Source organism: Colias philodice, chromosome 7 (assembly GCF_061535455.1).
Source record: "Colias philodice isolate Cphi_HAF_F1 chromosome 7, ilColPhil1 Martin Lab GWU primary, whole genome shotgun sequence".
NCBI lineage: Eukaryota > Metazoa > Arthropoda > Insecta > Lepidoptera > Pieridae > Colias > Colias philodice.
Genome location: NC_143092.1, coordinates 1,527,047 through 1,554,391, shown reverse-complemented (window position 1 = coordinate 1,554,391; position 27,345 = coordinate 1,527,047). Strand labels below are relative to the sequence as shown.

General features: G+C 31.4%; 1 protein-coding gene across 2 annotated transcripts; it reads right to left on the bottom strand.

Moving 5' to 3' along the window:
- Positions 1 to 736: 736 nt before the first annotated feature.
- Positions 737 to 27,345, bottom strand: LOC149486911 (uncharacterized). 2 transcript variants are annotated; one of them, XM_089696978.1, is made up of 4 exons: positions 27,215 to 27,345; positions 19,375 to 20,108; positions 6,730 to 6,878; positions 737 to 3,990 (listed from the first exon to the last, which is right to left on the bottom strand). In XM_089696978.1, the coding sequence occupies exons 2-4, from the start codon at positions 19,375 to 19,377 to the stop codon at positions 1,407 to 1,409; spliced, it is 2,736 nt and encodes a 911-aa protein (XP_089553104.1). In that variant the 5' UTR covers positions 19,378 to 20,108; positions 27,215 to 27,345; the 3' UTR covers positions 737 to 1,406. The 2 variants fall into 2 exon arrangements, with proteins under 2 accessions (XP_089553104.1, XP_089553105.1); XM_089696979.1 differs by lacking the exons at positions 19,375 to 20,108; positions 27,215 to 27,345 and adding an exon at positions 15,778 to 15,888.

The window sequence follows — 27,345 nt, the reverse complement described above, 5'->3', positions numbered from 1 at the left end:
CAAAGTTGTAGTTCAAATTGTAAAATACAGATGGCGCTTTTATAAATAACAATAATATTAGAAGCAGCGGACATAATCTGTTGCAGGCAGCTATAAAATGGCGCTTTATGCTTACTTTAATATTAAACATAAAAATTCAAAACAATAGCTTTAAAAAAGAGTTAATTAATTTTTAGATAGGACTCAAATGGAAATACAATTTTACCTAGAGTAGACTCTAGAGAAATGGTAAATCTTTATCTATACAAATATTATAAAGAGGAAAGGTTTGATTTTTTGTTTGTTTGTTTGTTTGTATGAATTGAATAGGCTCCGAAACTACTTGGCAGATTTGAAAAATTCTTTCACTGTTGGAAAGCTACATCATTTCTGAGTGACATAGGCTAGGTTTTATCCCGGAAATCCCACGGGAACGGGAACTATGCGGGTTTTTTTTTGGAAACGCGGGCGAAGCCGCAGGCGGAAAGCTAGTAATTTATACGGAAAAAAATAAAAATAGACACGTTCCTTCTCTTTGGGGACGTCACGTACATTGCGCACCCTAATAACTAGATAGGTAGCTAGTAACTAGTATTTTACAGGCTGAGGTAACAAAATCATGAAAATACAGAGAAGACGGCTAAAATACTTATATTAAAATAAGTAAGATTTGAAAACCAAATGAAAACTCAAAACACACAATTAGATACTTAATCTTTCTAAAATTCCGCGCAAAAGTAAAATAAAACATACTGTAGGTACTTTAATAAAAATATATTTCAGTATTTACACAAAATATCATACCTTTCTAATAACTGATGAAAGTATAAATAGTACAAATATTATAATTAATGAGATATTGATAACACGCGGTTACCATAATATATTATACATAGGTACATAATTAGACCTCTTATTATAAATCTATAAAAATAGTTATATAGAAAAAATCAGTTCGAGAAACATTAAATGTATAAAACATTACATATATAATCAGCAGATTTCCCTCAACCCTGAATCGAGGATAACATCCTGAAAATATATCAATATACGAAAAAATCGCTTTTAACATACATGAAGATGCGCCAAATTTTCTTAGAACTACGTAAGAGTCGAGACATACAGAAACAACATAACATACCACAATAAAAATGATATTGTGAAGTAACTAAGTGTTTTAAAAAAATTTGATAGCAGTAAAAAATCGTCTATACATACATACTATTTAAAATTCTATTTCTTGCTTAAGATATCCTCCAAAATTGATAAACAGACAACAATGCCAAAGTATGCAATCTATGTTTTAAGGTAAATTTCGTAAAAGGCGGGTTTCCTCTCCAAAACCTTACACACTATAGAAGATCTAATTGAATTAGAAAAAAATACGACCTAATATAAATGCAGTTCCATAGGTAGAGTTCATTAGTCTAGTGGGATTTTTTAGTTGCTCTCTGTAGTGTTTCTTCCATACTTCGCAAATATCTATTCAAGGAATCGGATGTGTTTTGAAGAATATGTAATCCTAGCCTATATTTAAAATCTACGAGTCGTTGTAAAAAGTCAAAGAATCCGGAACCATTGGACGGAGGTGGGTAAGTTAATATTTCTGGGAAGAGAGTTGGTCGTGCGCTTGTAGTTTGTGATTTTGTTGGTGTACGTGTTGAGACATCAGATTTAAATTCAGTAGTTGTTTCTGTGTTAAATGTACTCTCGGTTTCGTCATTGGAAACTTCGTTTGTTAAAGCAGCACTTTTATCTGTTGAATATACTTCATATATTCTGAATTTGTCATTTTTTGCATCATCTACAGGCATAGTTGATACGCTCTCTACAATATCATTTCTCATTGTAGTCGTATCTGCTTCTGTTTCTTTTGGATCAACTGAAACAGCGTAAATTGGTACTACCTTTTCTTCTTCTTTTGGTACGTACTGTAATGATGGCAGATTCATTGGGATCATATTTAGAGAATCATCAATTTCATTGCTTAGGAAAGCATCCTTTTCCTTTTCCTTTGCTTCTTCTAAAACTTCCTCGATGGCAATACCTCTTCGCTTTCTATTCAACTTTCTTGGTCCATGCTCAGGAACAACGGCCGGTGTTGCAGAATCGGATAATTCTTTAGGCACATTACCTACTACAAATTTGTTATCACCATTTTCTGAGTCTTCTTCGGTCTCATCTGCATATTGATTATTATTGGATTCCTCTGCCTCATTGTTCGAACCTAGATACATCGATGTTGGTGAATGCGTTACAGCACTACTTGTAGTTTCGCTATAGAATTGATTATCGTACGGATAGACTGGTTTAAAATCAGTATCAGCAGCAGGTTTTACACCGTACACAACAGATCCAGAGGTATCGCTTCCATATGAAGATATATCTGATGGTCCTGTCTGTGGCGCAGCATAAATAGGCTCAACGGCGGGATATGATGTAGTGTAAGCGTGCCTTGTTTCATATTGAGGCGTTGTATAAGCGTGTCTTGTGTCATACTGGGGACGTTGGTGGTAATTCAGAGGTTCATTATAAACGGCGCCATGTGCAATTCCTGTTTTTTGTTGAGGATAGTGGGCATTGTAATTTGGTTCATACTTTGGTGCGACGTGCCTGTATCGAATATCTTGTTGTTCTTTTTTAACTGGATACCTACTTGTGTAAGCGGTTTGTGCGGCATATGGATTTAACTTATGTTTTGCATGCGCAGGCATACCAGCTATTACAGTTGATAACATTTCTTCTTCAGGTTGACCATTTCCCTCGTTAGCATACTCTTCAGCATTATTCCTGTAGATGTCGTCTTTTTTGTCAACTTCGAAGGTTCTTCGTACGGGAGTTGCGAATGGATATAAGAAATAGCTAGCAAGTCCTACTAGTCCAGCTAAACCAATAACTCCAACACCAACAGAAGGCATTACTTCCCTTGAGAAGTAACTGTAAATTTGGCTTGTGAAGGGTCCTGAAGCAGTAGTCGGCTTCTTACTCGTTTTTGTAGATTTCGTTTTATTTGCAGTTTTAAGTTCAGCTGTCACAGCCGTTGCAGCAGTGGGCTTAGGCTTAGACGTTTTGCGTTTCTTTGTTTTAGTCTTCTTCTTCACTGAAGTTCGTTTAGGTTTTTTCGTAGTAGTCGCTGGTGTACTAACTTCCAATTCAATTTCTTGTTCTTTTGGTTCCATGGGTAGCATTGCTGATTCATTTGGAATAGATAACGTCGTACTGGTTTTATGCTTGATTTTTTCCTTCTTTTTGCCAGGTTTAGAAGTTACTTTGATTACAGGAATAACCACACTTGGTTCTTTAGTTACTTCTTTCTTTACAGTTGTTTCAGTCGAAGGAGTCGGAGTTGTAGTTGTGGTTGTGGTTCGAGGTGGACTGCTTTTATTTTTCTGTACATTTGTCATTACTGTGTCTTTAATCTTATTGTATACATTTTCATTTATAGCTGATCCACTTGCAACTAAATCTGACTTATTTGTGCTTCCAACAATAGGTCTTTTAGGTAATGATGGTTTTGTTGGTGGTCTTTTAGTTTTGTTTTTGGTAGGCTTCGGTTTCTTATTGTCTTCAATTTTGGTAGGTTCTGTTGTAGAATTATCCTTATTTGGTGGGTTACTCAATAATATCCAGGTTGAAATACCTTCGTTGGATGTCGATGATTCAACTGCAGGCACTTTATTTTCATTTTCAAGCTCTTCCATAGTGACCGGGACTGCAACACCAGCGTGAGAATATTCATTTTGTTCGCTATCCTCGTTTCTTGTTCTAATCTTTTGCTTTTGAATGAATTGTGTTTTTATTTTAGGTGGGACTCTTGTGTCGGGAACTGCTGTATCAGACGAATCATTTGTTGGTGCTTTATCTAAAAGCTGATTGGCTACTTTTGTGATGGAGTCGCCTATTGGTGGAGATTTAGTCTTAACGTTTCTTGAAGTGCTGATTGCGTCTGGAACAACGGCAGGAAGCTCCACGACTTTGGAAGAATCTTCTGACGTTTCTGGTTCAGCTTGTCTGTAATGAGAAAAATAAATTGACAGCTATTGTACAATTTTATTCACAGAAGTGATGAAAATGATGTTTCAAACAGTGTTTATATTTTATAAGTCACAAGGTACTCATCATTGGAAAACCATTACGTATAAACTAATGAAATTTGAGTGCAAATTTTACAGTCAAATATTGTAAGCAATTGTGAAAACGAAAACAAAAAATATTATTAAATAGGCAAGTCATGAGAAAATATTAAACTAGATTATTATTAACGAATTAACTTTTATTAACATTCTCTTTGTTTGATATGACTATTACTGATTATTATCAAAGATTATCTACTACTGAAGGAATGAAGGAATTAGTAAAAACAAACAACATACAAAAATAAAACAAAGAATAACTTTTTAGATACTTTATTAAATACGAGTGTGCTGAGTAAATACTACTTAAATGAAATAAATTAATAAATAGGTATCTTAAAACTACTTAAATAATATATTTTGTATGTACAGTTTAATTAAATTTTATAATATTTTAATTAGTAATACTGTCACGCTCTTATTCCTAATGAAATCAAAAATATTATATAGGTGTGAAGAAGTTTAGTTATAAAAATATTAATATAAAGATCTAATGAATATTCATTGCTTTCGTATTTGTGTACTTTCATATTAGTGTTGATACTTCTGAATATTTTTATAACTATTGGTCTAGAAATAAATTATTTTTTTAAATTAATAATTTTTATTATTCATAAAAATTAGCTTAGAATAGAATAAATATCATTGATATAAGTATATTTAAAGTTTCCTATTAGCACCTTAGTTTTTGAAACGGTTATTAAAATATCACGTTTTCTGTTTTCCTTCAAATATCTCAGTTAAAACTTTAAACAAATAAAAGTGTCAGTCAACTTCTCTTCATGAATACGATAAATAAATACAACATACGTACGTTTATTTATTCTCAGGTTAGTAAAATTTAAGTACATTGAAATTACGATGAAAGGTTTTTAGGACGAGGAGTTTATATTTTATGTGCGAAGTCGGTATCGATTATTTCTAATGCCTAATCTTGCTAAATGGTAACAAAAGCATGTATATTGTATATCATGTAATACGAGTTTAATGTAGAATATAAATTTTATAAAAAAATAAGCCTCATTTTTTCTTCCTACTTTTGCGATTATTCAATTTAATTTTGTTTGTCACACTAGTTATCCATTGTTGAACTTTATCAACCCAACTTTGTCTCTCATGTAAAGTTGGGCGTCCTATTTTTCTGGTAAGAATAGGAAGATCTGGTCTCCATTTTCTGTGAATACCGTTCGTATTAAGATTCCAAGTTTTATCATATTCATCCCATTCCCACTGAGGTCTATAAAGATTCACATTTGGTGCTTCTCTCGCGTAAGATAACGCCCAAGGCGCAAAGAGGGTAGCAATTCCCGATGTACTAGCTACTATAAAAATTAACGGTGCCAAAAGAAAAGAGAGGATTGGAAAACTCAATGGATTTATGGACGCTAGCCAAGTAAAACCGCTAATTGCTGGACGAAAGAAATCCAGCATACCTGACAAGCCAAAGCCATCATCATCGTCGTTTTCACTTGGCCGGGATAAAGCAGAACTGGGGGAATTTGGTAAACTAGCATAGTTAGCAGATTCAGATTCCGCTTCTAGAGAATTCGCAGCGTTATAATTTGATAGTTCTAAGCTCTCTATCGGAGCACTGTCTTCTTCCGGCTCATCGGACTCAGCGTAATCATTAGCAGCTTCTTCACTTTCGGAATTTTCCTCCGGTAATCCAAAAATATCGGTTAATGTATCCGCGTCGGGGTCTTCATCGGATTCGATAACGTTATTTTTGTTTACGACATTTGTGTTGACCGCAATATTGAGATCTGGACAAGCTTCCTTGCCTTGACCTTGGAATGTGTTATTAAGAGTTAGGAATATAGTGGGACAGTCGTCAGAAGCGCCAGCGTATTCTTCTGGCCTGATGACTATTCTATCAGTGTAACCATTTGTAGGTGGGAAAGTAGTAACTTCAAATATATTACCTGGATATTGTGGGCGATGGTTATTGTATGGATTTTTATACGTTGTTGATTTAATTGGTTTAACAGGCCTTCGATGAGGCGTCTGGCTTTCAGGCCATGGTTGAGGATAACCGACGTTAGTGATTATTGGTGTTGGAGTGGGTGTGTTGAATATGAAGGTTGGTCTTGTCGGTGAATTGAAAGGATGTTTATCTATAATATGTACGTTACTTGAATATACGTGAGTTTCTTCAGAATAATCTGATTGTGGGTGATGATGGTATGTGTAACGCTTATTAGATGATTGTTTTACATCTTCTGTTTCATCGTGATTCTCTTCTGAACTAGAAAAATAGTTATTTGAGTTGGGATAGTTAGCTTTTGTATTACCGATTTCTTCACGAGAAAATTCAGATGTTTCATCTTTTACGTTATCCGTCCATTTTGTTATTATTTTTTTGATGACAGGTTTGTTTTTATTTTGGGTTGATGATATTTTATTATTATTCTTTACTTTATTAGAATTAGAGTTATGTTTTACTTTAAAATTTCTACGAATCAATCTATCAGTACGAAAATTAGGGTTTGTATTATTTGTAACATGTTGGTTTTGATTTGAATAAGGGTTTACTAAACGAAAGAAACTAAAATTACTATTACCGTAATCAGACCTGATATCGTAATAATTATTACTATTATTTATCCTAAATCTATACCTTAGAGGTGAACCTGTAGTTTTTTCTTCGGAACTTAATTCAGTCGGTACAGATTCTTGAGGTCGCGAGTAAACTAACGGACACACAAATAAAACTAAAACTAAAGTCCACTTTGAACACACACTTTTTCGCCGCGTCATGTTGAATACCTGTAAAGAAGAAAAAATATATTAGTTATATTATATTACTTCTCAAACATACAAGTCAACACATAGAAAATTTTCATAAAATCGCTTAAAAATATGGGTAGAACTTTGTAGTTTTGCACGCCTCATAAGCGAAGCGTTGAGGTGGGTACTACTGTCACTTCGCGCAAAACATCTGATTTTTCAAACTTAAAATGTCTTTATGTATCATACATTGCACTTGTAAGATAATATATACACACACATATTAAGAAAAAACACTATTTTTAACGTTCATGATATTTTTGATGTCATTTTTGTTATTTAAACTAGTTAAAAAACAGTTTAAAAAAGTTCTGTCTTGGACGTCCGTGTGTCTGTATGTGCGGATCCTTTTTCTTGTTAACACGATAGCGACCGAAATACTTTACTAATCGAGTCTTTTTTTTTCTCTTACGCTTGAGTATGCTCAGGAATAGAACCCTTTCATTTTTCAGGGTCTGATTCGATGTGGTTTAATTGTTATTAAATAAACAAAGATAATAATTAATAAATATTTATTAAAAAAAAATTATGAGGCGTGCACTTTTGGATTTTCCAAATTATTTACATCTAAAGTCAATTAGATATTTTCTAAGTAAGTAAGGTGGTAAGGTATATTATAATAATAAGATATATTATAATATGTAATAAGATTAGAAAATTTGTAACTGAAAGACAATTCTAGTTGGTAAATATGTATAAATTAGTACCATGTATACCTATGACTTATATTAAAACTTTCAAAGAACTTCATAATTCAAACTTATTTTTATAATATAGAAAGAACAACAACCTTGAAATATTTTAATTCAATAGGAAAATTCCAAAATTCTAGAATATTTTAAATTCAAATTTAGGTAGGTACTTTAAACTTGTTCCAATCGTGAACCGTTATGTTAACGAAATAACAAGTTAAGTTAAAGTTAAACTGGAGCTTACACACGTGTTAATGTTGGCGTAACTTTGACGTCAGAATTAACTTAGCTAACTTTGGCTTTGAATTTTTGTCGAGTGCTGGATTACCTAATATTTTTAGTGTGAAATGTTGTCATAACGAGACCTTTTTTGAAGTCGGTTGATAACCAAGTATTCTCTTTATTTTATCCTTAAATCAAATCCATACAATAATAATGAATCGCCAGATAATAAGCGCAAAACTCGAGAACGACTGAACCGATTTCGTTTATTATTTTTTAATAATATTCCTTGAAGTGCGAGGATGGTTCTTATGGAGAAAAAACTGTGCCTCGCGGTTTTACGCGCATTGCTCCGCTCCTATTTGTCATAGTGTGATGATATATAGCCTTCCTCGATAAATGGGCCATCTAAAACCGAAAGAATTTTCAAATCGGATCAGTAGTTCCTGAGATTAGCGCGTTCAAACAAACAAACAAACTCTTCAGCTTTATAATACCTATTAGGTATAGATTAGTACATACTTAATAAAAATTTAAAACCACAATCAAACAAAACAATACTTTTACATTCCTGTGGTGTTTATTTTCACGTGTAAAAACCACACAGTGAGTCACTTTCTTTGTCACGGATTTATAATAATTTCCTTAGATGCAAAATATATTATTCTTGCATGCGACGAATGATAATCGTCTACAAACAAAGGTAAAATATAATGCCTTCCTATATTATGTTTATACTGATTACTGAAAACCGAATACATAAATGTAAAATGTATTCTGATATAATTCGTCAACCATTTAATATTTAAGTTTTAGAAATTGATTGATAAAATATAAATATGAGTTTAATATTTTAATTCAAAGGTATTTAATGGGAAGAATTCCATATCCCAGATACAAGTTACAACCATCTATTTACGACTTTAAAATAAAAAATTTAACAAAAATAGGTATAATTTGAGTATCATTTTGGGTATTACTTTAATACGAATGTATGTAGAGGTAATTTGAATAAACTAAGTTTTTTTTTTTGGTTTTGTAAACGTCAGCTGAAACCATTCTTAACATAAAAATATATCTCAATATCTATAATTATTAACACTTCCCATAATTAATTACGTAAATATTAACAACCTTTCTATTGGAAGTGATCACAGATACACAAAGGTGAACGCCCTGGCGGCCATGACACAGACCTCAGCGTCACTGACCTACATTACAACCGGTAACCGGTTCGATGTTTTTCCGTTAATTCCTTAAAATCCTCTTGTTGTGTTTAATATTTATTGATTGATGATTTTAAAAAGTATTTGTATAGTAGTATGTATAATCATAATGAAAAATTATGCTCTGCTTTGAGACAAATTAAGTAAAACTAAATTGTAATTAACGAACATATTTTCATGGCATTGTCACAAAATTTAGATGCTTCAGATTAAATTGTATACCTACATATTTTCGTGAAAATATAACGACAACAAATTTAAGCATCAAATCAGTTTTGTAATGGAAAAACAATAAGAAAAATCTTAAGAAAGAACATTTTATTCATAGATAAAAAATATACATTTCATTAAGAATTACCTACATAACTTGTAGAAAAATATTGAAAACTTACATCTTTATTATCTTCGACCTTTAAACTGACTTAACTTTTTGCAACTTTTTTTATAATACCTAAGTACTTACATTTTTTTTTGTAATTTGCAGACCCTAATCATCCGACCTCATCTTAAACAATCCAAAAAATACTTTGACAAAATTATTTTTCCCCATTTCAAAGAATTATTTTTAACCTCTTGAATGTTGTGGGTTTTTTATTAAGGATGTCACATAATAACGGCTATAATTTTATGAATCCATTAACCTACTTTTACTTTCACGAAGTCGTTACCTACATTTTTGGATATTATTCGATCGATTGAGAACGGTTTTTATTCAGACCAGCCTTCACAAAAACTTATGGGAAAAATTCTCAAACTATGAGAAAAAACCGGGCATTGTATTTCTAATGCAGTTCTGCATAATAATATGAATTTTATTTAGTGTGTAGGCAAACGATCCTTACTTATGCGAAACTAGGATCTCTGTTATGCTTTCACGCTTAAATCACTGAACCGATTTTGATGAAATTTGTAATTAGGTGTTCATATGTAACCTCTCAAATATAAAGACAGTTTAAAAATAATTCTTAGTAGGTAAGTAGGACACTTTGTATTAAAATATCGACCCACGAACTTTGTAAACTTATTTCATAAGCATTCATATTATTTTTTAAACAAACTTATGAAATCATTTAAGTAACAACTGCGGCATTTAATTAAGTTTTTGATAATAATTTATGTTTTTGTCCAAATGAAGCAAAATAGTTATAAAAATAAAAAGAAGATTCTTCATTACTTTATCGAGAAAATTTTAATCGTAAAACGGGTATCTTGTTCAGCTCTTGACCGTTGCTACCTTCAATATCAATGTTATAAGTCCAAGTTATAAGCTTTCCAACTTATTTTAATTAATTTCATTACCTATTTTTTCGGTAGCTTTTTAGTGGTAAAGTACAAACGTCAAGTAAATCAGACAGACAGCGGGAAATTACTTTGTTTTATAATAGACATTCTTCACAATCGAGAGCGTTTGCCCAACAATAATTGATGGACGTATTCCAGCCACTTGGTGGTACACCACATCGAACGGCTTGGAGCGAGCCCAATTGAACAATCAGACAACCCAGGATAGGTCATCCTGGCGCATGAAAATAAGAGCCGACCCCAAATAAAGGAATGGGGCAAAAGATAAGAATTACACATTTAGGCCATCTACACTGTTGTGATGGCCTCTACTCGCCCAACGCTGCCGATTTTGAAGAGTTGTAAATTATAGCCTTTGTAATTAGTGTTGATTATATGTAGTGACTAGTGATTGTGTATTCATCCTACTAAATATTATAAATGAGAAAGCTTGTGAGGATAGATGGATGGATGAACTGATTAAAATGAAATTTGGTATGTAGGTTATAGCTAATGACCCAGAATAAGACATTGGCTACTTTTTATCCCGGAGATCCCAGGGAGACGGGAACTATGAGGGTTTTTCCTTGAAAACGCGGGCGAAGCCGCGGGCGGAAAGCTTGTATAGAATAAAATCGTGATCGCCCGTCCCTCAGAGCAACTATTATGTTAATGGCATAACAGTGACGGCATGCGTGCTCCTTTCCACTCGGCCGCATTCTGCTTCCAGACGCGGAGGGAAAACTGCATCGATATTTGTGATACGTATGTTAGTACACTTTGGGTTGGATAGTTTTCCCTATGAATTGTTTGTGGTAGGAATGAATGATTTGGTTTTTGTAGTTTCGTATAATAATAATACCATTAACCAAAATTTTCAGAAATCGTTCAATGTCTACAGCAGTCAGTAGACACAAAAACACGATTTAGGTACTAAAAGGCTGAGTAGAGAGCCTTAGCTCTATGGGAATTGGCTAAATATTATTGCCAGCCAATTATTATTGAGGGACACAGGGAGGGACTCTGAGGGACAGGTGATCATCTAGATGATCACCTAGGTCCCTCAGAGCAATAATTGTTCCCATAGTAATTTAGAGATCCCTTTTATGAACATTTATATGATAACATGACAGTGAACTAAAAATGCAAAACCGAGAATATGCCCATGGTAAAGCAAGTCCCTATTAGCAAACTATTTAGTAATCTGTCCTATCTATTACATAAAATAATAATTCGCACACACACACCAAATCCACGCAATCCTACGCTACACTACACATAGACCTATATAATTTGCGACTTTACCAATATGACATAAAGTGAAATCGGTTTCCGCGATGCACTCTACAATTTTCTAAGACACCATTAAATGTTGCCAGTTGTGATGTTACGTTTTAATGACATGGTAATACTTTGCAAGACTGTATTGTTTATTGATCAAATTGATGTGAAAATGGTGACGAAGTTTTTGGGCGTGGTTAAACCACGGTGGTTGGCGCTTGTGAAAAATATATGAAAATAGGAACATATGTGATGTGGGTTGATCATGATAATTATGATGATGTGAAAAATATATTGCACCTACCTAAATATTATGACCAATTTTACAATGATACATTTTAAATGTTATTTGGGTGTTTCCTAACTTATTGTTTTGACGATATTTTTTTACAGGTAGTTTTTTTTACAATTTTTGCCCTATATTATGGTTTAAAGTCATCCAGCTAATTTTCAAAAGGTTTGTTTCTGGCATTGATTGATTAGGAATTCCTAGGCAGTAAAATATCAAGTAACTTAAAATAAATACGTCTGTATAAAATCTAACAACCACATTATCATTCAGAAAATAATTTTAATTATTTTTCATAATAACATATGAGGAAAACTATTTTTACTCACTTCCGTAGGAATTCTACATGAGCCTACAGGTGACTGAACGCATCTAAGCAAAACCAGATTAGCGGTATTACCTGCTCCACAACATTACAGTCAAGGGATGTTTAAAAACATTATTTTCCAGAAGAAATAACTTTATATGACTCAAAGATTTTCCTCTTTCATATCTAAGATTTGGTTTGTAATAATATATTTCTTATAGAAATATTAAAGTTTGTTTTCCAAACGGAACGTCTAATGTTCTACTTACGGTGTGCATTTACATCAAACGAGTGAATGCTCATTTTAACCCCACTATGTCAAATTATTTTAGTGTAAACAGGCGTGGAGCATTCTTTCGTTGGTCTTAGTGCGTAGTCGTAGTCGAAAAGATTCTATGCAATGTTCTAATACTGAACAACACTGAATACGAGTTTTCGTTTACAGTAAACAATCACGAAATAATGCTCTTGCTCTAGCTCTAGCTCTATGTTCGCTTGATGTAAACGCACCGTTACATTGAAAGATACAATGAATCAATAAATTAAATCCTAAAAATTTAACATTCTAAGTAGGTAATCCTATCAAAAATATCCTTCATCCAAATATTTGGTAGCTTCTGAAAATTTTCAATATAATAAAAAAAATATATAACTAGTATGAATAAATCACTAATTTATGACACTAGTAAATCTAATTGGCCTGCACTAATTTTGATTTCATATCGTTATTAGAAATGATGACCGTAAAATTAAACAAGCGTTGCAAATCATAAACAATGTTAATTACTATGATTTTTAAATTTGTTATTTGTTACGTAATGTTTATGGTATGTTAAAAGGATTAGCTTAAGGGTGCGTATAAAGCAAAATTACCAATCTTCTATTAGATGATACGTGTAATATTCGAGACCAAATCTAAAAAATAAAATATATATCAAACTAGATGATATGTTCAACGATTCTGTTCAATCAAAAACATAAAATATTAAAATTTACTCGATAAAAAAAAATCACCAAGTTAGCTCTAATTTTCACACTTTTACGTTTTCTACTTGACATGGTAATACTTATTATGATTTTTTTTTTCATAAACAATTATATTAAAACATTTGCAAGATATTTGTCAGAGCATTTTGTGTAATTACTTTTAGTTTTGGTTTTATCTGCGATAAACCACTTTTATCGTGACAAAACCAAACGTTTATCTCGAGAAAAAAAGAGCGCCATGATTAATAAACTTTAAAGCGTATTATGTATTTAGTTTTTCTTAAATAGGTAACTACCTATATTTATTATTATATTTTATAGGAACAACTTAGGTACATGTGGTCTACATCTCCTAATTATCTATGGCGCAGCTTTCACTAAAACTGTCAAAGTTAATTCTATTGTTTATGGATAAAAGGTCAAGTGTGATCGTGACGTAAGTACCGTTGCTCGTGTGCCGGTATTTGGGACATGCCTTTGGAGGCTTCGCTTTTGTTTTTTATAGGAAAGTGGGTTGGTTATTTTTTTTCTGTGGTTAAGAATTAAGATGTCTATGGTTTTGAGTTTGTTCTTGGTAATTTATACTCTGTTGTCTACTGTTTAAAGAGTAATTTTAAACTTAATTTTATAAATATTTATGGTCTCTAATTAAGAAATTATAATGAAAAGTTTAAAGTGTGTTGTTTTACCGTATTAATTGCCTAGTTAAAAATATAATTGAGATTATATTCCGTTATTATGCATTCATAATTCATATAAAGTTTATCAAATAATGAACTAGATCTTGGGCACAATGTGTGAGATAGTTTAAATTTTTAATTTATTTTCTCTAGGAAAATTTTAGTTTGGGTTATTGAGACCGAAATTATTACCTATATGAATTCTTATTTGCATGCTAATTAAATCTAATTATTATTTGGCAAAGTGTTGATATGATTTCACGCTAAAAATTATCATCGTGCTGCAATTATTATTATTTTATCCAGCATAGTAAGTATTAAAGAAACACATGTGTATCAATCTACAAAATAAGCCTATAACCCAAAACATTATTAGATAATTTATCTGATATACAATAACTTTCGGAACCACCATCCCAAATCAATCACACCAAAAACACTATTAATAATTCAAAATCTTCTCTCTTCTAATACCTAGAATCCTATGAAACACTATCACGTTATCTGATACCATATAAAACTCAATATCAGGCCAGTGAGAGTGACCTTAATACCCAATTAATGATATACATATAATATAATATCTATAACTAGAAGTATCGGGAAACTGCACAACACTGAGAATGCACTTTCTCCGCCATTTTGTTTAGATGCTCAATATTTGTGTTCTAAAGTAAAGTAAGTACTATATTTTGTTATTAATTAAGGTTAAGACCTATTGTTTATTAATATTTGGTATTACACTAAATCTTGATAATATGTTTCATAGTCTAATTTTTTACAGTATTTTGGCACAGTATTACATATTTACAATATAGGAAATATTGTAATACTGTAATTTTGGTTTCTCGGTATCTTTCATTTATTGGTTTTATATTCATGTTTGCAACATTATTAGGTAGGTATACGGTCTAATTAAAATGTTTGGTTAGTTTTATTTGTGTGTGTTCTGAATTAGGTAATTCAAGTTTATTTCTTTTTAATATTGCAGTTTTAGTAGGTACCTAAGCAGTAATTAGGGTCTCTATGATTGATTGACAAAACGCTTAAAGGTATTTGACATTTGTGTTTTTATTGACACTAGGTAATTAAAAAATATGGTACTATGTACAACAATATACCTACAGTGTTTTAAATAATTGAGTTATGAAACAATTTCTTTATTTGTAGTTATTTATGGACGAATTTCCTTGTTATTTAAATACATTTGAATTCACCTAACAAGTAATTATTGTAAAAAAAATAATTATGCATAAATAAAAAAATTGCATCCGATTTTAATAATCGATTTCAATCAATTATTTACATTTTACATAGATACTTAATTAAATTTATTACCTACTAGCGGTCCGCCCCGGCTTCGCCCGTGGTACATGTTTACGTTTTCTCTACTTAAGAACCATCCTCGTACTTCAAGGAATATAATAAAAAAAGAATTATCGAAATCGGTTCAGCCGTTCTCGAGTTATGCGCTTACCAACACATTTTGCGATTCATTTTTATATATAAGAAGATGTATATCATTTACCATATTTTATAATAATGATTTATGTAGGTTTCAGCTACTAACTACCTAGCTAAGTAGGTTCTATCGTATTCTAAGTAGATCTTTCGTATTTTTCTATGTTTAATACTAACGTGTCTCATATAGGTAATTTACAATTCTTCAATCCTTCTATTGCATCCTTCTAACTCTATCCTACACTACACAATTTTGATCACCTTACACCTATCTACAAAATAACGGTTCCGATACGCATTTTTATTTACCCGATCTTTATTACTAAAAACTATACGTTAAAAAAAACACAAAATTGTCTATTCCATCTACGCATCACACATCAACATTTCACTAAAGAAATGGATCTAAAAACGGTATAAAACTAAAAAAATAAATAGTTCCCGTTACTCACCACTAGATCGCGCTACTATACACACACGCGTCAAACGCAAGAGTTCGAAACAGACTGACCGGCGAACGGTATAGTGTACCACTTTGTGACAGTGGTATAGTGGTTATACCGCTTAGTACGTAGGTTCTTTGGTGGGTAATAGTGTATGGTAATTAAATATGGAATATTTTAAATTAAAGTTTAAAGTACGCTAATTAGTAAAATTACCTACCTATGATAACTTGGACATTTTTTAAAGTGCTTTTTAAAGATATGAATGAAAAATAGTCCTATTGATACTAATTATAACTTAATATTTATCAGTATACTTACTGTAACGATGTCATACTGTACTTATTTATGAAAAAAACTGAAAATAAAAAAAACGTTCAGGCAAACTCTTCGTGTATCTAGGTACCTTATAGTTCATTTTATTATAAGCTATCCTACCTATCTTGCAAAGAACTACACCTAGGCTAAAACTATTTTCAAACGAATGATTTGTAGATAAACTATATAGAGTTACTATGTACTAGGTACGTAGTACATAGTAACTCAATGGTAAACTAGCGCTTATTTCCATAATTATTAAGGAACGTACATAGGTACCGTATGATTTTTTTTTTCTATTCTACCTACTCCATATTTTTAGATTAAAGATTATTCATAATATTATCATGGTACAGGTACTGTAAAAACACACTACAAGTACAAAGTTTGAATTAAAATTTTTCTTGTAAAGTGGGTCAAAAATAAATCGTTATAAATCGTTTATATAAAGAAGTCGGTTACAAACAAAATAAAAATACACACATGATACACCCAGTATTCAATTTTATTCTATCTGCGAAGGCATTTGTGTATAATTTAACAAAAAAAAGAAAATATTCAGAATAAAGTTTTTATAAAAGCGTCATCTATTTGAAAACTTTAGAACAAATGTAATGCTGTATTTTTGCTTTTGTGAAAGTTAATGCTACCGTCGAATAGATGGCGCTTAAAGAGATATCCAAACATAGTACCCAATATATAACAGAGATGGCGCTGTAATAAATAATAGTATTATAATATTTTTGTCCGAAAAAATGTCTTGGATTTTATAGAACTTATAAATCTAATAATTTCTGATATTAATTTCAAATACTTTGTCATACATATAAATAATAAGGTATTTTAATTAAAAAAAATCGTAGTTGAAAATTAACCATATAAAGCTAAGTACCCACGTAGGAAAGCGAGCTTAATCGCATTAAATCGCTCGTCATACTAAATCACGGTAATATCTTTATTTCATAATTCTACATCGGTGAAAGTGAACATAGTTACTTAAACGACAAAAATTCTTTTGAATTTATAGGTCCTTCCTAAAATAAAGAAAATCTTTACCTGCTTACTATTCGAGAATAACTGGAATTCTCATAATAGCCAATAGATACAAGTTTTTAAAAAGTATCTTTCTAGTATGACACGATAAAATAATATTATGTAGGTACGGAAGTATTTTTTGGAACTAGGTACCTACCTTATAAATTGATAAAATTTTCAAATATTATTAAATGCTAAACCGATGTCGTGAAATTTAACCTCATGGCAATTCTATTTAATCTATTGAAATGCTAAGATATTTTTAAGAAGTATTTGTATCTAAAATGACTTCAAAGCGCGATAGGTACTTATGGCATGCTTATGGTCAGTTTTTACTTTACACTTATTTTACCAACATTGCATTGTAACGAACCGTGCAACCGAAGTAGTTACCTAAACAACCACAGATAACAAAAACTCAAAATAACCACAAAGAAAGTGAGGAAAGTAAGATGCTATAAATACCACACTTTTGTGAGACCTATCTCAAAACTGTATTAGTATAGAAAAAGCACTTATATATTTATAAAAAAGCGGAAAAACAATATATTTCAATAAATAAATAAAATATATTTCTGGGTTATAACTTAGTTATAGAAAACCCAAAAACATGGTTCGCATGAAAATGCCTCATACGGCATACCTAACTACATACGGGGCCAAATTCAGCGTTTTATTTTTTTTAAGTGACGTACTTTATAAGAATTGTGAGTGTGAGGTGCATTTCTTAATTTGTAGCAATTTTTTTATTTGTTTAATATTTTGTCATAAGTAAGGAAACTCAAAACTGCTCTCAAGCTCAAAATTATCCTTTTGATCGAATTATAGACACCTATTGAAGGCTTATCTATAAGTAGGTAGGTATAAATTATATCATACCTTACACTTAATACAAATGCTAAAGACAATTAGGTATAATAATTAATTGACAGATTATCAATTTCGTACCTATACGCCTAAAAATTGCAAAAATGTTTACCGCAAAAATAATAAATACTTTACTTTTTGCCGTAAATATTTTTTGTCTTTATCGAGATTCGAACCTGCGATCTCCCAATAAGATACCAATTACGCAAACCACTAAACCGATAACAGTTAAACTGTGACAAGTTAACAGTATTCACATAAAAAAAAAACTAATCATAATGCGTCTCGTGAACAACTGAACAATAAGTGAGAAAATTTCTAACATCCATCAGAGAGATGGAACATGGAACAAACAGGTGTTATTTATATAATGGAGTTTGAGCACAATCATTAGGAGCTAAAATTACTTAATTACGTATTTTAGTTTAATTTTCAAAATTGGTAGTGTTGAGACTTGAGATGGCATCGAAAAATTTTTCGTAATTCATTTAAAGTCTTATTTTGGATTTTCACTTTTGCTTTGTTATTCAAAAATAAATTATAAATAAACGATTTTAATTAGATTAACCCAAATATCATTGGGAAATAGATTAAACTAGCTTTCTGCCCGCGGCTTCACCAGCGTTTTCAAAGAAAAACCCGCGTAGTTCCCGTTCCCGTGGGATTTCCGGGATAAAACTTATTCTATGTGTTAATCCAAGTTACCATCTACATGTGTTCTAAATTTCATTGTAATCGGGTCAGTAGTATTTGCGTGAAAGATTAAAAACACACACACACACATCCTCACAAACTTTTGCATTTATAATATTAGTAAGATAAGATTAATAAGAGATTGTCCGTATTTTTTTTAATCGTAGACTTTTTCCAAGTTAGTTCCACAAAACATAAACAATCACAGATAGTATTATAATATACATATAGTAAGATATTGCAAAGTGCAAATATGACAACTACAAATCTATTGGATAGGTTATGAAAACAATTGCACGTTACAAATGCTATAACAATAACCCACTTTAGACACCTCATTTTATAATCATCAGCAGAATCCCTGGATTGTTTCTTTGAAACTTCTGAACCGATTTTGATGAAACGTAACAGTGAATAAAACTTGTGGCCAGATCTAATTCTAATCGAACCTACCGTTTAGGTAAAAACATCTAAACCTAATGTAACTTCGGTCCACAATGATAGACAAATAAAAATAGCTAGACTAATCTTATAGACAAAGCTTTAGTAACCGAACTAAAACTATTTAAAAATATCTTCCACACGCACTTTCATCTCCACTCATTTCCGTGTTCACATCAAAAATCTTATTTTATCTACATTATACAAGCAGAACCCATTCATACACATAATTATGGAATAAAAGCTACTTACCATGTGACCATCTGACCTTTACGCCAACATAATACTAACATCATGGGATCATCCGATACGATCTTTACTTCCCCAATTACGCAGAAAGCTATTATTTATGTATGTTATATCACTATTAAATAATAGCTGTGAATTCGCTTTTACTTTTCTGGTCACTGTTCATGTAAAATTTCGATTCATATCTCTCCGTAGTAAATCGATTAGTCTTCATCTGTATTTCATTGTTTGTTTTATAACAGTTATATAACTCCCATGTGCGTCCAAATTTAATTGAGTGATGTAACAATCTTTGTTTTAAACTTCATTGTTTTTAAAATCTCTCACTGCTTTTTTCGGCTTTTATCTAATTGTCTTTTATTATTAATTGCTACATTAGATCATCTAATTAGTCCTGGTTTTCTTTTCGCTGTTATATATTCTTATATTTAAGCAAATTTGGTCTTCTTACTGCCTTATATTTATTTAATTTGTTATTGGTTTCCTCGTCATTATATTCTTTTAATTTTGTCTCCTTTCATTTGATTATGTTTCTTATTACATATTTGTGTCTATCGTCACGAAGTATTAAATCCTCTTGAAATATCTACAGAGCTTTCTTCTGTTGTGTTTCAATGTTTATCTATCTATTATGGCTATCTTCATACTTATGTAATAATGTATGGTAAAGTGGTAGAAACTTGTCGGTTCCCGCAATTTGTTGAGTCGCGGTTTTTCTTAACGACCGCTGGCGTGAGCTGTAATCACAGAATTATATGTGTTATAATCATTTCACTTTCATTTAATATATCATTGGTTATGTTTGAAAATAACAGGGAATTTTGTGAGGAAAATCGTGGTACAAACATTACTATAGCTGTTAATTCAGTCAATGATTGTATGCCTTAAAGTTATTATCACGGTATCACCTATATCATACAGCCAATGTAATGATGTCCTGAGATAACGTTCTAGTACACAGAAATACACTTAAGGCTTAATGATACTTTCAATTTTGCCGGTTATTAAATCCGTTTTATGTCGTTTTATAACATTGAGGACGTAAAACGCACGACTGATATTTGATTCGGGTCAAATATAATCACGAAATAAAACATTTTGTGACGGTCCCAGTCACGAAGGCTAATAGAGATATTAAGTTATGTTTTGATCTTGTTTCGATTGTGTTTTGATCATTATCATTATTGTTTTCATATCATTTAGATGGATGGTTGAGGTTGAAAACAGGTTGTGACATTGATATTTTTGTCTTGGATGTTCACTTATCTTCTATACTAATATTATAAATCTGAAGAGTTTGTTTGTTTGAACGTGCTGATCTCAGGAACTACTGGACCGATTTGAAAATTTCTTTCGGTGTTAGATCATCCCATTCATCGAGGAAGGCTATAGGCTTATAATACCATCACGCTAAGACCAACAGGAGCAGAGCTACGCGGGTTAAACCGCGGAGCGCTGTGATGGTACGTCTATTTAATTTTTCTGATATATCTACGCTGTTTGGTGTTCTCTTGACTATCTATTCTAAAACTTTAAATACTTCAATCACACTGTGCAATGTAAAGAAGTCATAATCGTGACAGCTTAATAATATGCAAAGCTGTAATTAAGTGTTAAAATGAGATTATTAATGATCAACAAAATTAACTGGTACCTTATCTTAGTAGTTAAACGTGTAATTACAAATTTCACTTTGTATTAATTAAATGAGATCGATTTCAGAGTATAATGCAAAAAGAAAGGTACAGTGTACCAATTAGTCTGTCAACACCGTGACGTATGTAAATGTGTAGAGTCAGCAGAGAAAATTGATTGGATAGTAAAAAAAATAATCGTTTTTAGGGCTGCAATGTTCTGTAGTTAGATGGGTTAGGAAGACGTTTGACGTCTCAATGATTGCTTAATTTATCTTTTTTTGATGTCATAGCATCTCAAACTATACAGGCATAATGTTGTAACTATGTGTTAACGATTAATGTGGTTATGAAAGGAATAGTTTAGTAGTTATATCTATACTTAATATTATAGAGCTGAAGAGTTTGTTTGTTTGAACGCGCTAATCTCAGGAACTACTGGTCCGATTTGAAAAATTATTTCGGTGTAAGATAGACCATTTATCGAGGAAAGCTATAGGCTTTATGTCATCACGCTAAGACCAACAGGAACGATTCCACGCGGGTGAAACCGCGGAGCGCAGCTTTAAAATAAATGGTTGGTTTTTTTACGTTTTTGGTCCTGTTGACGCACCGGTATTGTCTTATAGGTGTGATGTGGACAATGGACTTTCCTGCAAACATATTTGGTTCGCTTATAACTAATCAATGTAGGTACTAGGTACTCGTACTTTAAAACTAATTCCTGTCTTGTTACATTCTTACATACATACATATTACATTAGAATAAGACAATGTTACTTTACAATATTATGTTAATTAATTTTCTAAATAATTAGTATTCCTCTTGAACAAAGTAACTCATTAGTCATTAGGTACTCATTTAACTAATTTCTAATAGTTAATAATATTATTGAATTAAGTCTATTTTCCATCTATAAATATGCAATAGTCCATTGTGATCCCGAGAAAGTGTATGTTTCTAGGCCAGGCAATACGGTGCATACAAAATACACCTATATATACGGTGATATATGGTTATTCTGACAAATGGAAATCGAAAACAGAGCACATTTCTAATATAAATAAATCATATAAAGTAGAACTTTACTATAATGTTCGCGACTCTCAGTAAATTGATGTATTTTAGAAAAACACATCTTGACATCAGCTATACTTTTATATTATACTAGCGGCCCGCCCCGGCTTCGCCCGTGGTACATATGAAAAATAGATGTTGGCCGATTCTCAGACTTACCCGATATGCACAGAAAATTTCATGAGAATCGGTCCACCCGTTTCGGAGGAGTATGCAGACTAACATTGTGACACGAGAATTTTATATATATAAGATATTGTAAGCTGAAGAGTTTGTTTGTTTGTATGTTTGAACGCGCTAATCTTAGAAACTACGGTCCGATTTGAAATTATTTCCCTGTTAGATACCCCATTTATCGAGGAAAGCTATAATATATTATCATCACGCTAAACAGGAGCGGAGCAATGCGGATAAAACCGCGGGGCATACCTAGTACCTATTTAAAAATACAACAATATGACAAATATGTGTATATAATTCAAATAGGATAATCCAGAGAATATAATTTTATACATCTATACTATATTATATAAAGCTATAGCTATGCAAGGTATGAAATAAAAATAAATGACAGTTCATAGTTTTGAAATGTCGGTGTCAACAACCTTTTCAATTTTCTTACAAAAAACTGTTATCTAAAAGTTGTGTTATTATAAGTTTAAGTTTTAAACGTCGCCAAAGCAGTTAGATTTAATCTTTGCCGCAATTTGACATTTTAACAAAACAATGACGGTACATAGTTACATGCAAACGGTAGCATTAGGATAGTTTAGAATGGAGAGTAATTTAGGAGAATATTTCCAGTTGAGAGGATTGTTGATTATAGAAAGATATACAGGGTATCCCACCATCGGTATACTAAGCTCAAAGGAGGTTATAGTTTTGCGTACGCTGAGTACGTAAAAAATACTTATAAAATTCCAGATGCATTTTGCCTAATAAGCAACCTGCCCAACTTTGCCACCCGCACGTGAGCTTTCGTTTAAGATTATGATTTCATAGACAAAATCGCATCACATTAGCGAAGCGGTATATGCCGGCTGCGCGAAGCTAGAGAAGAAAACATGGATTTTAAGGAAAAATGTAGCAAAAAATTTTTGACGTGATTTTGTTTTTTCAGTATTTTTTACGTGATCAGTGTATGAAAATCTACGAGTCCCTTCGCGCTTAGCATACCGATAGTGGGACACCCTGTATATAAATATATCATGAAAATGTAGAGTTGATTATTATAACATTCTTTGCTACAGAAATAATAGGCTATATAATAGGCCACATACTAATTTTAAATTAAGTACCTACATAGGAATAACCACAATGCATATAGATATATTCAATATTCATGTCTTTCACGTAATAAAGATTGTTTCATGGGACCAAAGAAGTTGGCTTTACAATAAGTATCTACTAGTAATAAGTAATACACATTTTATAGTAACCCTAGGCTTGGTTAACATCTTAGAGCATTAATGCTCTAAGGTTTACATAATAACAATTGTAAAACTTATGTAATCTTGTATTCATTTCAACATTTTGGCAATATATTATTACCTACTTTTCTATCTTAAATTATTCTCTTGGGCCTTTTAATATAAACTTGGTCAAAAGGTAACGATGTTTTGTAATGAACGTCGTTGGAAATATTCTGGAAACTTTTAGAATTTCTATATTTATTTTGATTATTAACGATAATAATAATATAATGGAAACTATATTATTATTGAGAAAATCCCTTATAAATCAGTAAGCAGGACCTGACTATCACTTTTAGGGGAGACCGAGGGGAGTTGAAACAATTTTCACGTTTTGTTTAATATAACTCATACTATTATCAGAAATCTTATGGTACTGGTACCAATCGATAGGTTATTCTATACCCTTGCGAATGGTTAGCATAAATAAACGGTAAGCGTTAAAAATGATGGTGAAAAATTGACTTAATCGCAACAAGTCAACTTGTTTCAATTCCCCTCATACCGAGGTAAGATGAAACAGAGGTCGAGGAGAGTTGAAACATTATGATTCTGGGGAGTAATAGGAGCTGCAAAATAAAAATGTTGATTTGATTCAAAGGTTTTAATTAAAAGTTATATTTTCAGGTAATCAACGACCTTTATAAGTAATATTTTAATGACATATCAGTCAAGTAGGTCTAATACAAATAATAAACACTTAAATTAATAAAAATAAACATGCGTAACATCAATTATAATCAGTCAAATCAACAAAATGTTTTACATTTTTATAAAACTAAATCATTGACATAAAATAGTTAATTATCAGTCATTTTTTAAGTATTACAATCAGTACCTACTAACTATTAACTATTTAAGTAACAATAATTTAAAAAATGTCAAAAACAAACTTCTCCCAGCACAAGCTTCATGAGCCCACAATTGGCATTTAGGACATTGAGCCCACTTTTCTTTGGATCTGTTATTTGAATATGATTCCATACAGCAAATGCAGCAGGATTCCTCTTCTTCTTCACCACTATCTTCTTTTCTTGACAACCTTAACCTTTTTAGTTTTACAGCCTGGTTTTGATCTTTTTCTTGCTTTCGTTCCTCCAGTAGGCATGCTTAAACAAATAAACACATTAAATCAACAATAAAATCCTATAATATTCGTACTTTTTAGCTATAATCAGATATTAAATTGAAAACAAGGAGAGTTGAAACAGTCTGTTTCAAATCACCTCGGTGAGAAAAAACCTCCCAATTTTTACTCAAATCTCGATCAAGCAGTAAATACACAGAAATCAAATTTACCAAGTATATTTCAAGAATCTATAGATAATAAGTTTTTAAAACGTATATAACTCAACCCAAAAAACAAAACCAATATTAAAGTACAAGCATCGTAAAAAATCATGAAATACTTACTTTTTGCGATTTTCAGCACATGTCATTCAGAACTACAAAACTGCACAAATGACGCCGCCGGCGTGAACTGACGCGATAGCTGGTGGCGGGAGGTGGTTAAAAAAGACGTTACCAGATCGCTAAAGGTTTTAAGTTCCGAGAAATCGGGACTGTTTAAACTCACCTCTGTTTCAAATCCCCTCGGTCTCCCCTACTTCAATCTGCGCACGCGCATAATTTCCGTTTCTACGTATTCGGTAGTGAAAACAAAAACGGGTTATAAACGAACCTACTTTTCTTTAAACTCACAGAAATTTATAAAAATGAAGACCGGAAAATATCGTTTTTTATCGAATTACTTAATGATGTATATTTTTGAAAGAAACAAAATTGGAACTGTCTAAAATATAATAAATGTTTAAACTTCTGCTGTTTTAAACTTGACCATTGCTTTAGCAAATTAGTTAGCAGTTAGCACGCAAGAATAGAATCGAGGGATCTCGGGTTCGATTCCAAGTGGAGATTAAAGGTTAAGAATTGATCATATTATTATCCTTGTCTTATAGTGGTAAGTGGAAGGTAAATTTTTGCTTTTCATAGAGAATTAATTTTTGAAAATCAAGTTTTTTTAAATCAATCATCACTCTTTAGGCTGTACGTCATTTAAAATTCCATTAAAAACAGAATAGATCCCGACTTCCCGAGTAAGGAACATCCATAGATATATTACCTACCTACGTTTTTTCTTTGACTGAAAGCCGTAGGTACCTACTTAATTGGGATATTATTTTAAATTTTATATCAAAATAAATATCCTGTTTTAATCTCTTTATGTCATCGTACTTTTTATTTTGCAATTGCACAAGAATTTCTGATTATAGGGATAAAATAATTAGATTTCGACAACATATTTAGAATGAAACTAAAAATTTATTCATGGAGACTAATACTTAGGTACGCGCTATGAAAATTCAAAATTCCTGCAGGCAATTTTTATTCATGTGAGGACAATTGATGTCGGTTTTTCACATACTAACAAGCAATTTAAATAAAGAGTTCTTCAAACGAACTACACCGGTTTGTTTTGCAAATTTCTTTTATAACAACTATCTCCTTAGAAACTTTATCTAAACAAAGCCTAGCGTTGTTATTTACGCGACAGTTTTAGCAATAACTTAGAAAACTCATGCGGCTTCGCCCGCATTACATGGCATTTAAAATGTAAAACAGGTGAACTAAAAACTAGAAAAAGTATTGTTTTCCAAAGCTCGCCGGTTCGCAGCATTTTAACAAAAATATTTTTTTAGAGTTGTGTGTTTACTATATTTTACAGCATTTACTTTTAGTTAGTTAGGTAGGTACCAACTGTGTTTTACATAAAAGCCTATTTACAATAATCTACACATCGCCTGATTAAAAAAAATATATATAATCCCATTATAGTCCTACTTATTATTGTAAGAACTTCTTCCCGCGAAAAGCAATTGATACTTATGTACCTACCAGAATAACACAAGTTATAGAAATAGGTAGGTACTTGATTGTTTAGTACTATTATCTAATCTGTGATTTTCTCCTAGATAGTATATATAATATATAAATTAATCATTTATGAAGTATGTAAGTACATTTTCTTCATTCTTGAGTAAATTCAGGTTACCTACTAGTTTAATTTCGGTAAAAAACAAACAAAGGTAAATATTTACCACCTACAAACGATATGCGATTATATTGATTTTTGCAAGTAAATTGAATTTCCAGACGTTTAATTTTCTTCTTATTAAGTATATCTCATATCATATAGGTAGATGTAAACCAGGTTACATGCGCATGCGACAAATTACACTCATTATTGTGATTAAATCGCTTAGTTATACCTATACTTACTTTAGTTTAATTTTAATTATTTTTTCCCAGAGATAATTCATTTGATTCGTATTTAGACGGTCAATATTGATTCTATGGTTTAAACACCGTTTAATTAAGTCACAATTAATATGACAGGCGGTTAAGGTTTTTGAACTTTGGTTAAAAATTAAAATTAAATTTTCAAATTCCTATGATAATTTTTTTTTAATTTTTGGGTTAAAAGAAAATAATCTTGTTTTGATAAGAAGATAATCACATTGTAGTGATAATAATTAATAATATGCTTTTAAAGTATCCGGTTATTTAATATCAATTCCTTGTATTATTCAAGTTATTCATGTTTAAACGGTTGAGTTTTAAGATTTTACAAAACAAAAACAAATAAAATATGTACTCACACGAAGTTACAAAGAAAAACCAAAACCGTTCAAAAACACATCACTTTCACTCTCTTTGATTATAAATAAAAAATATAAACAAATATTATTTATTTTAAAACAAACGTGACGTCTGAACTCCACTGATCACA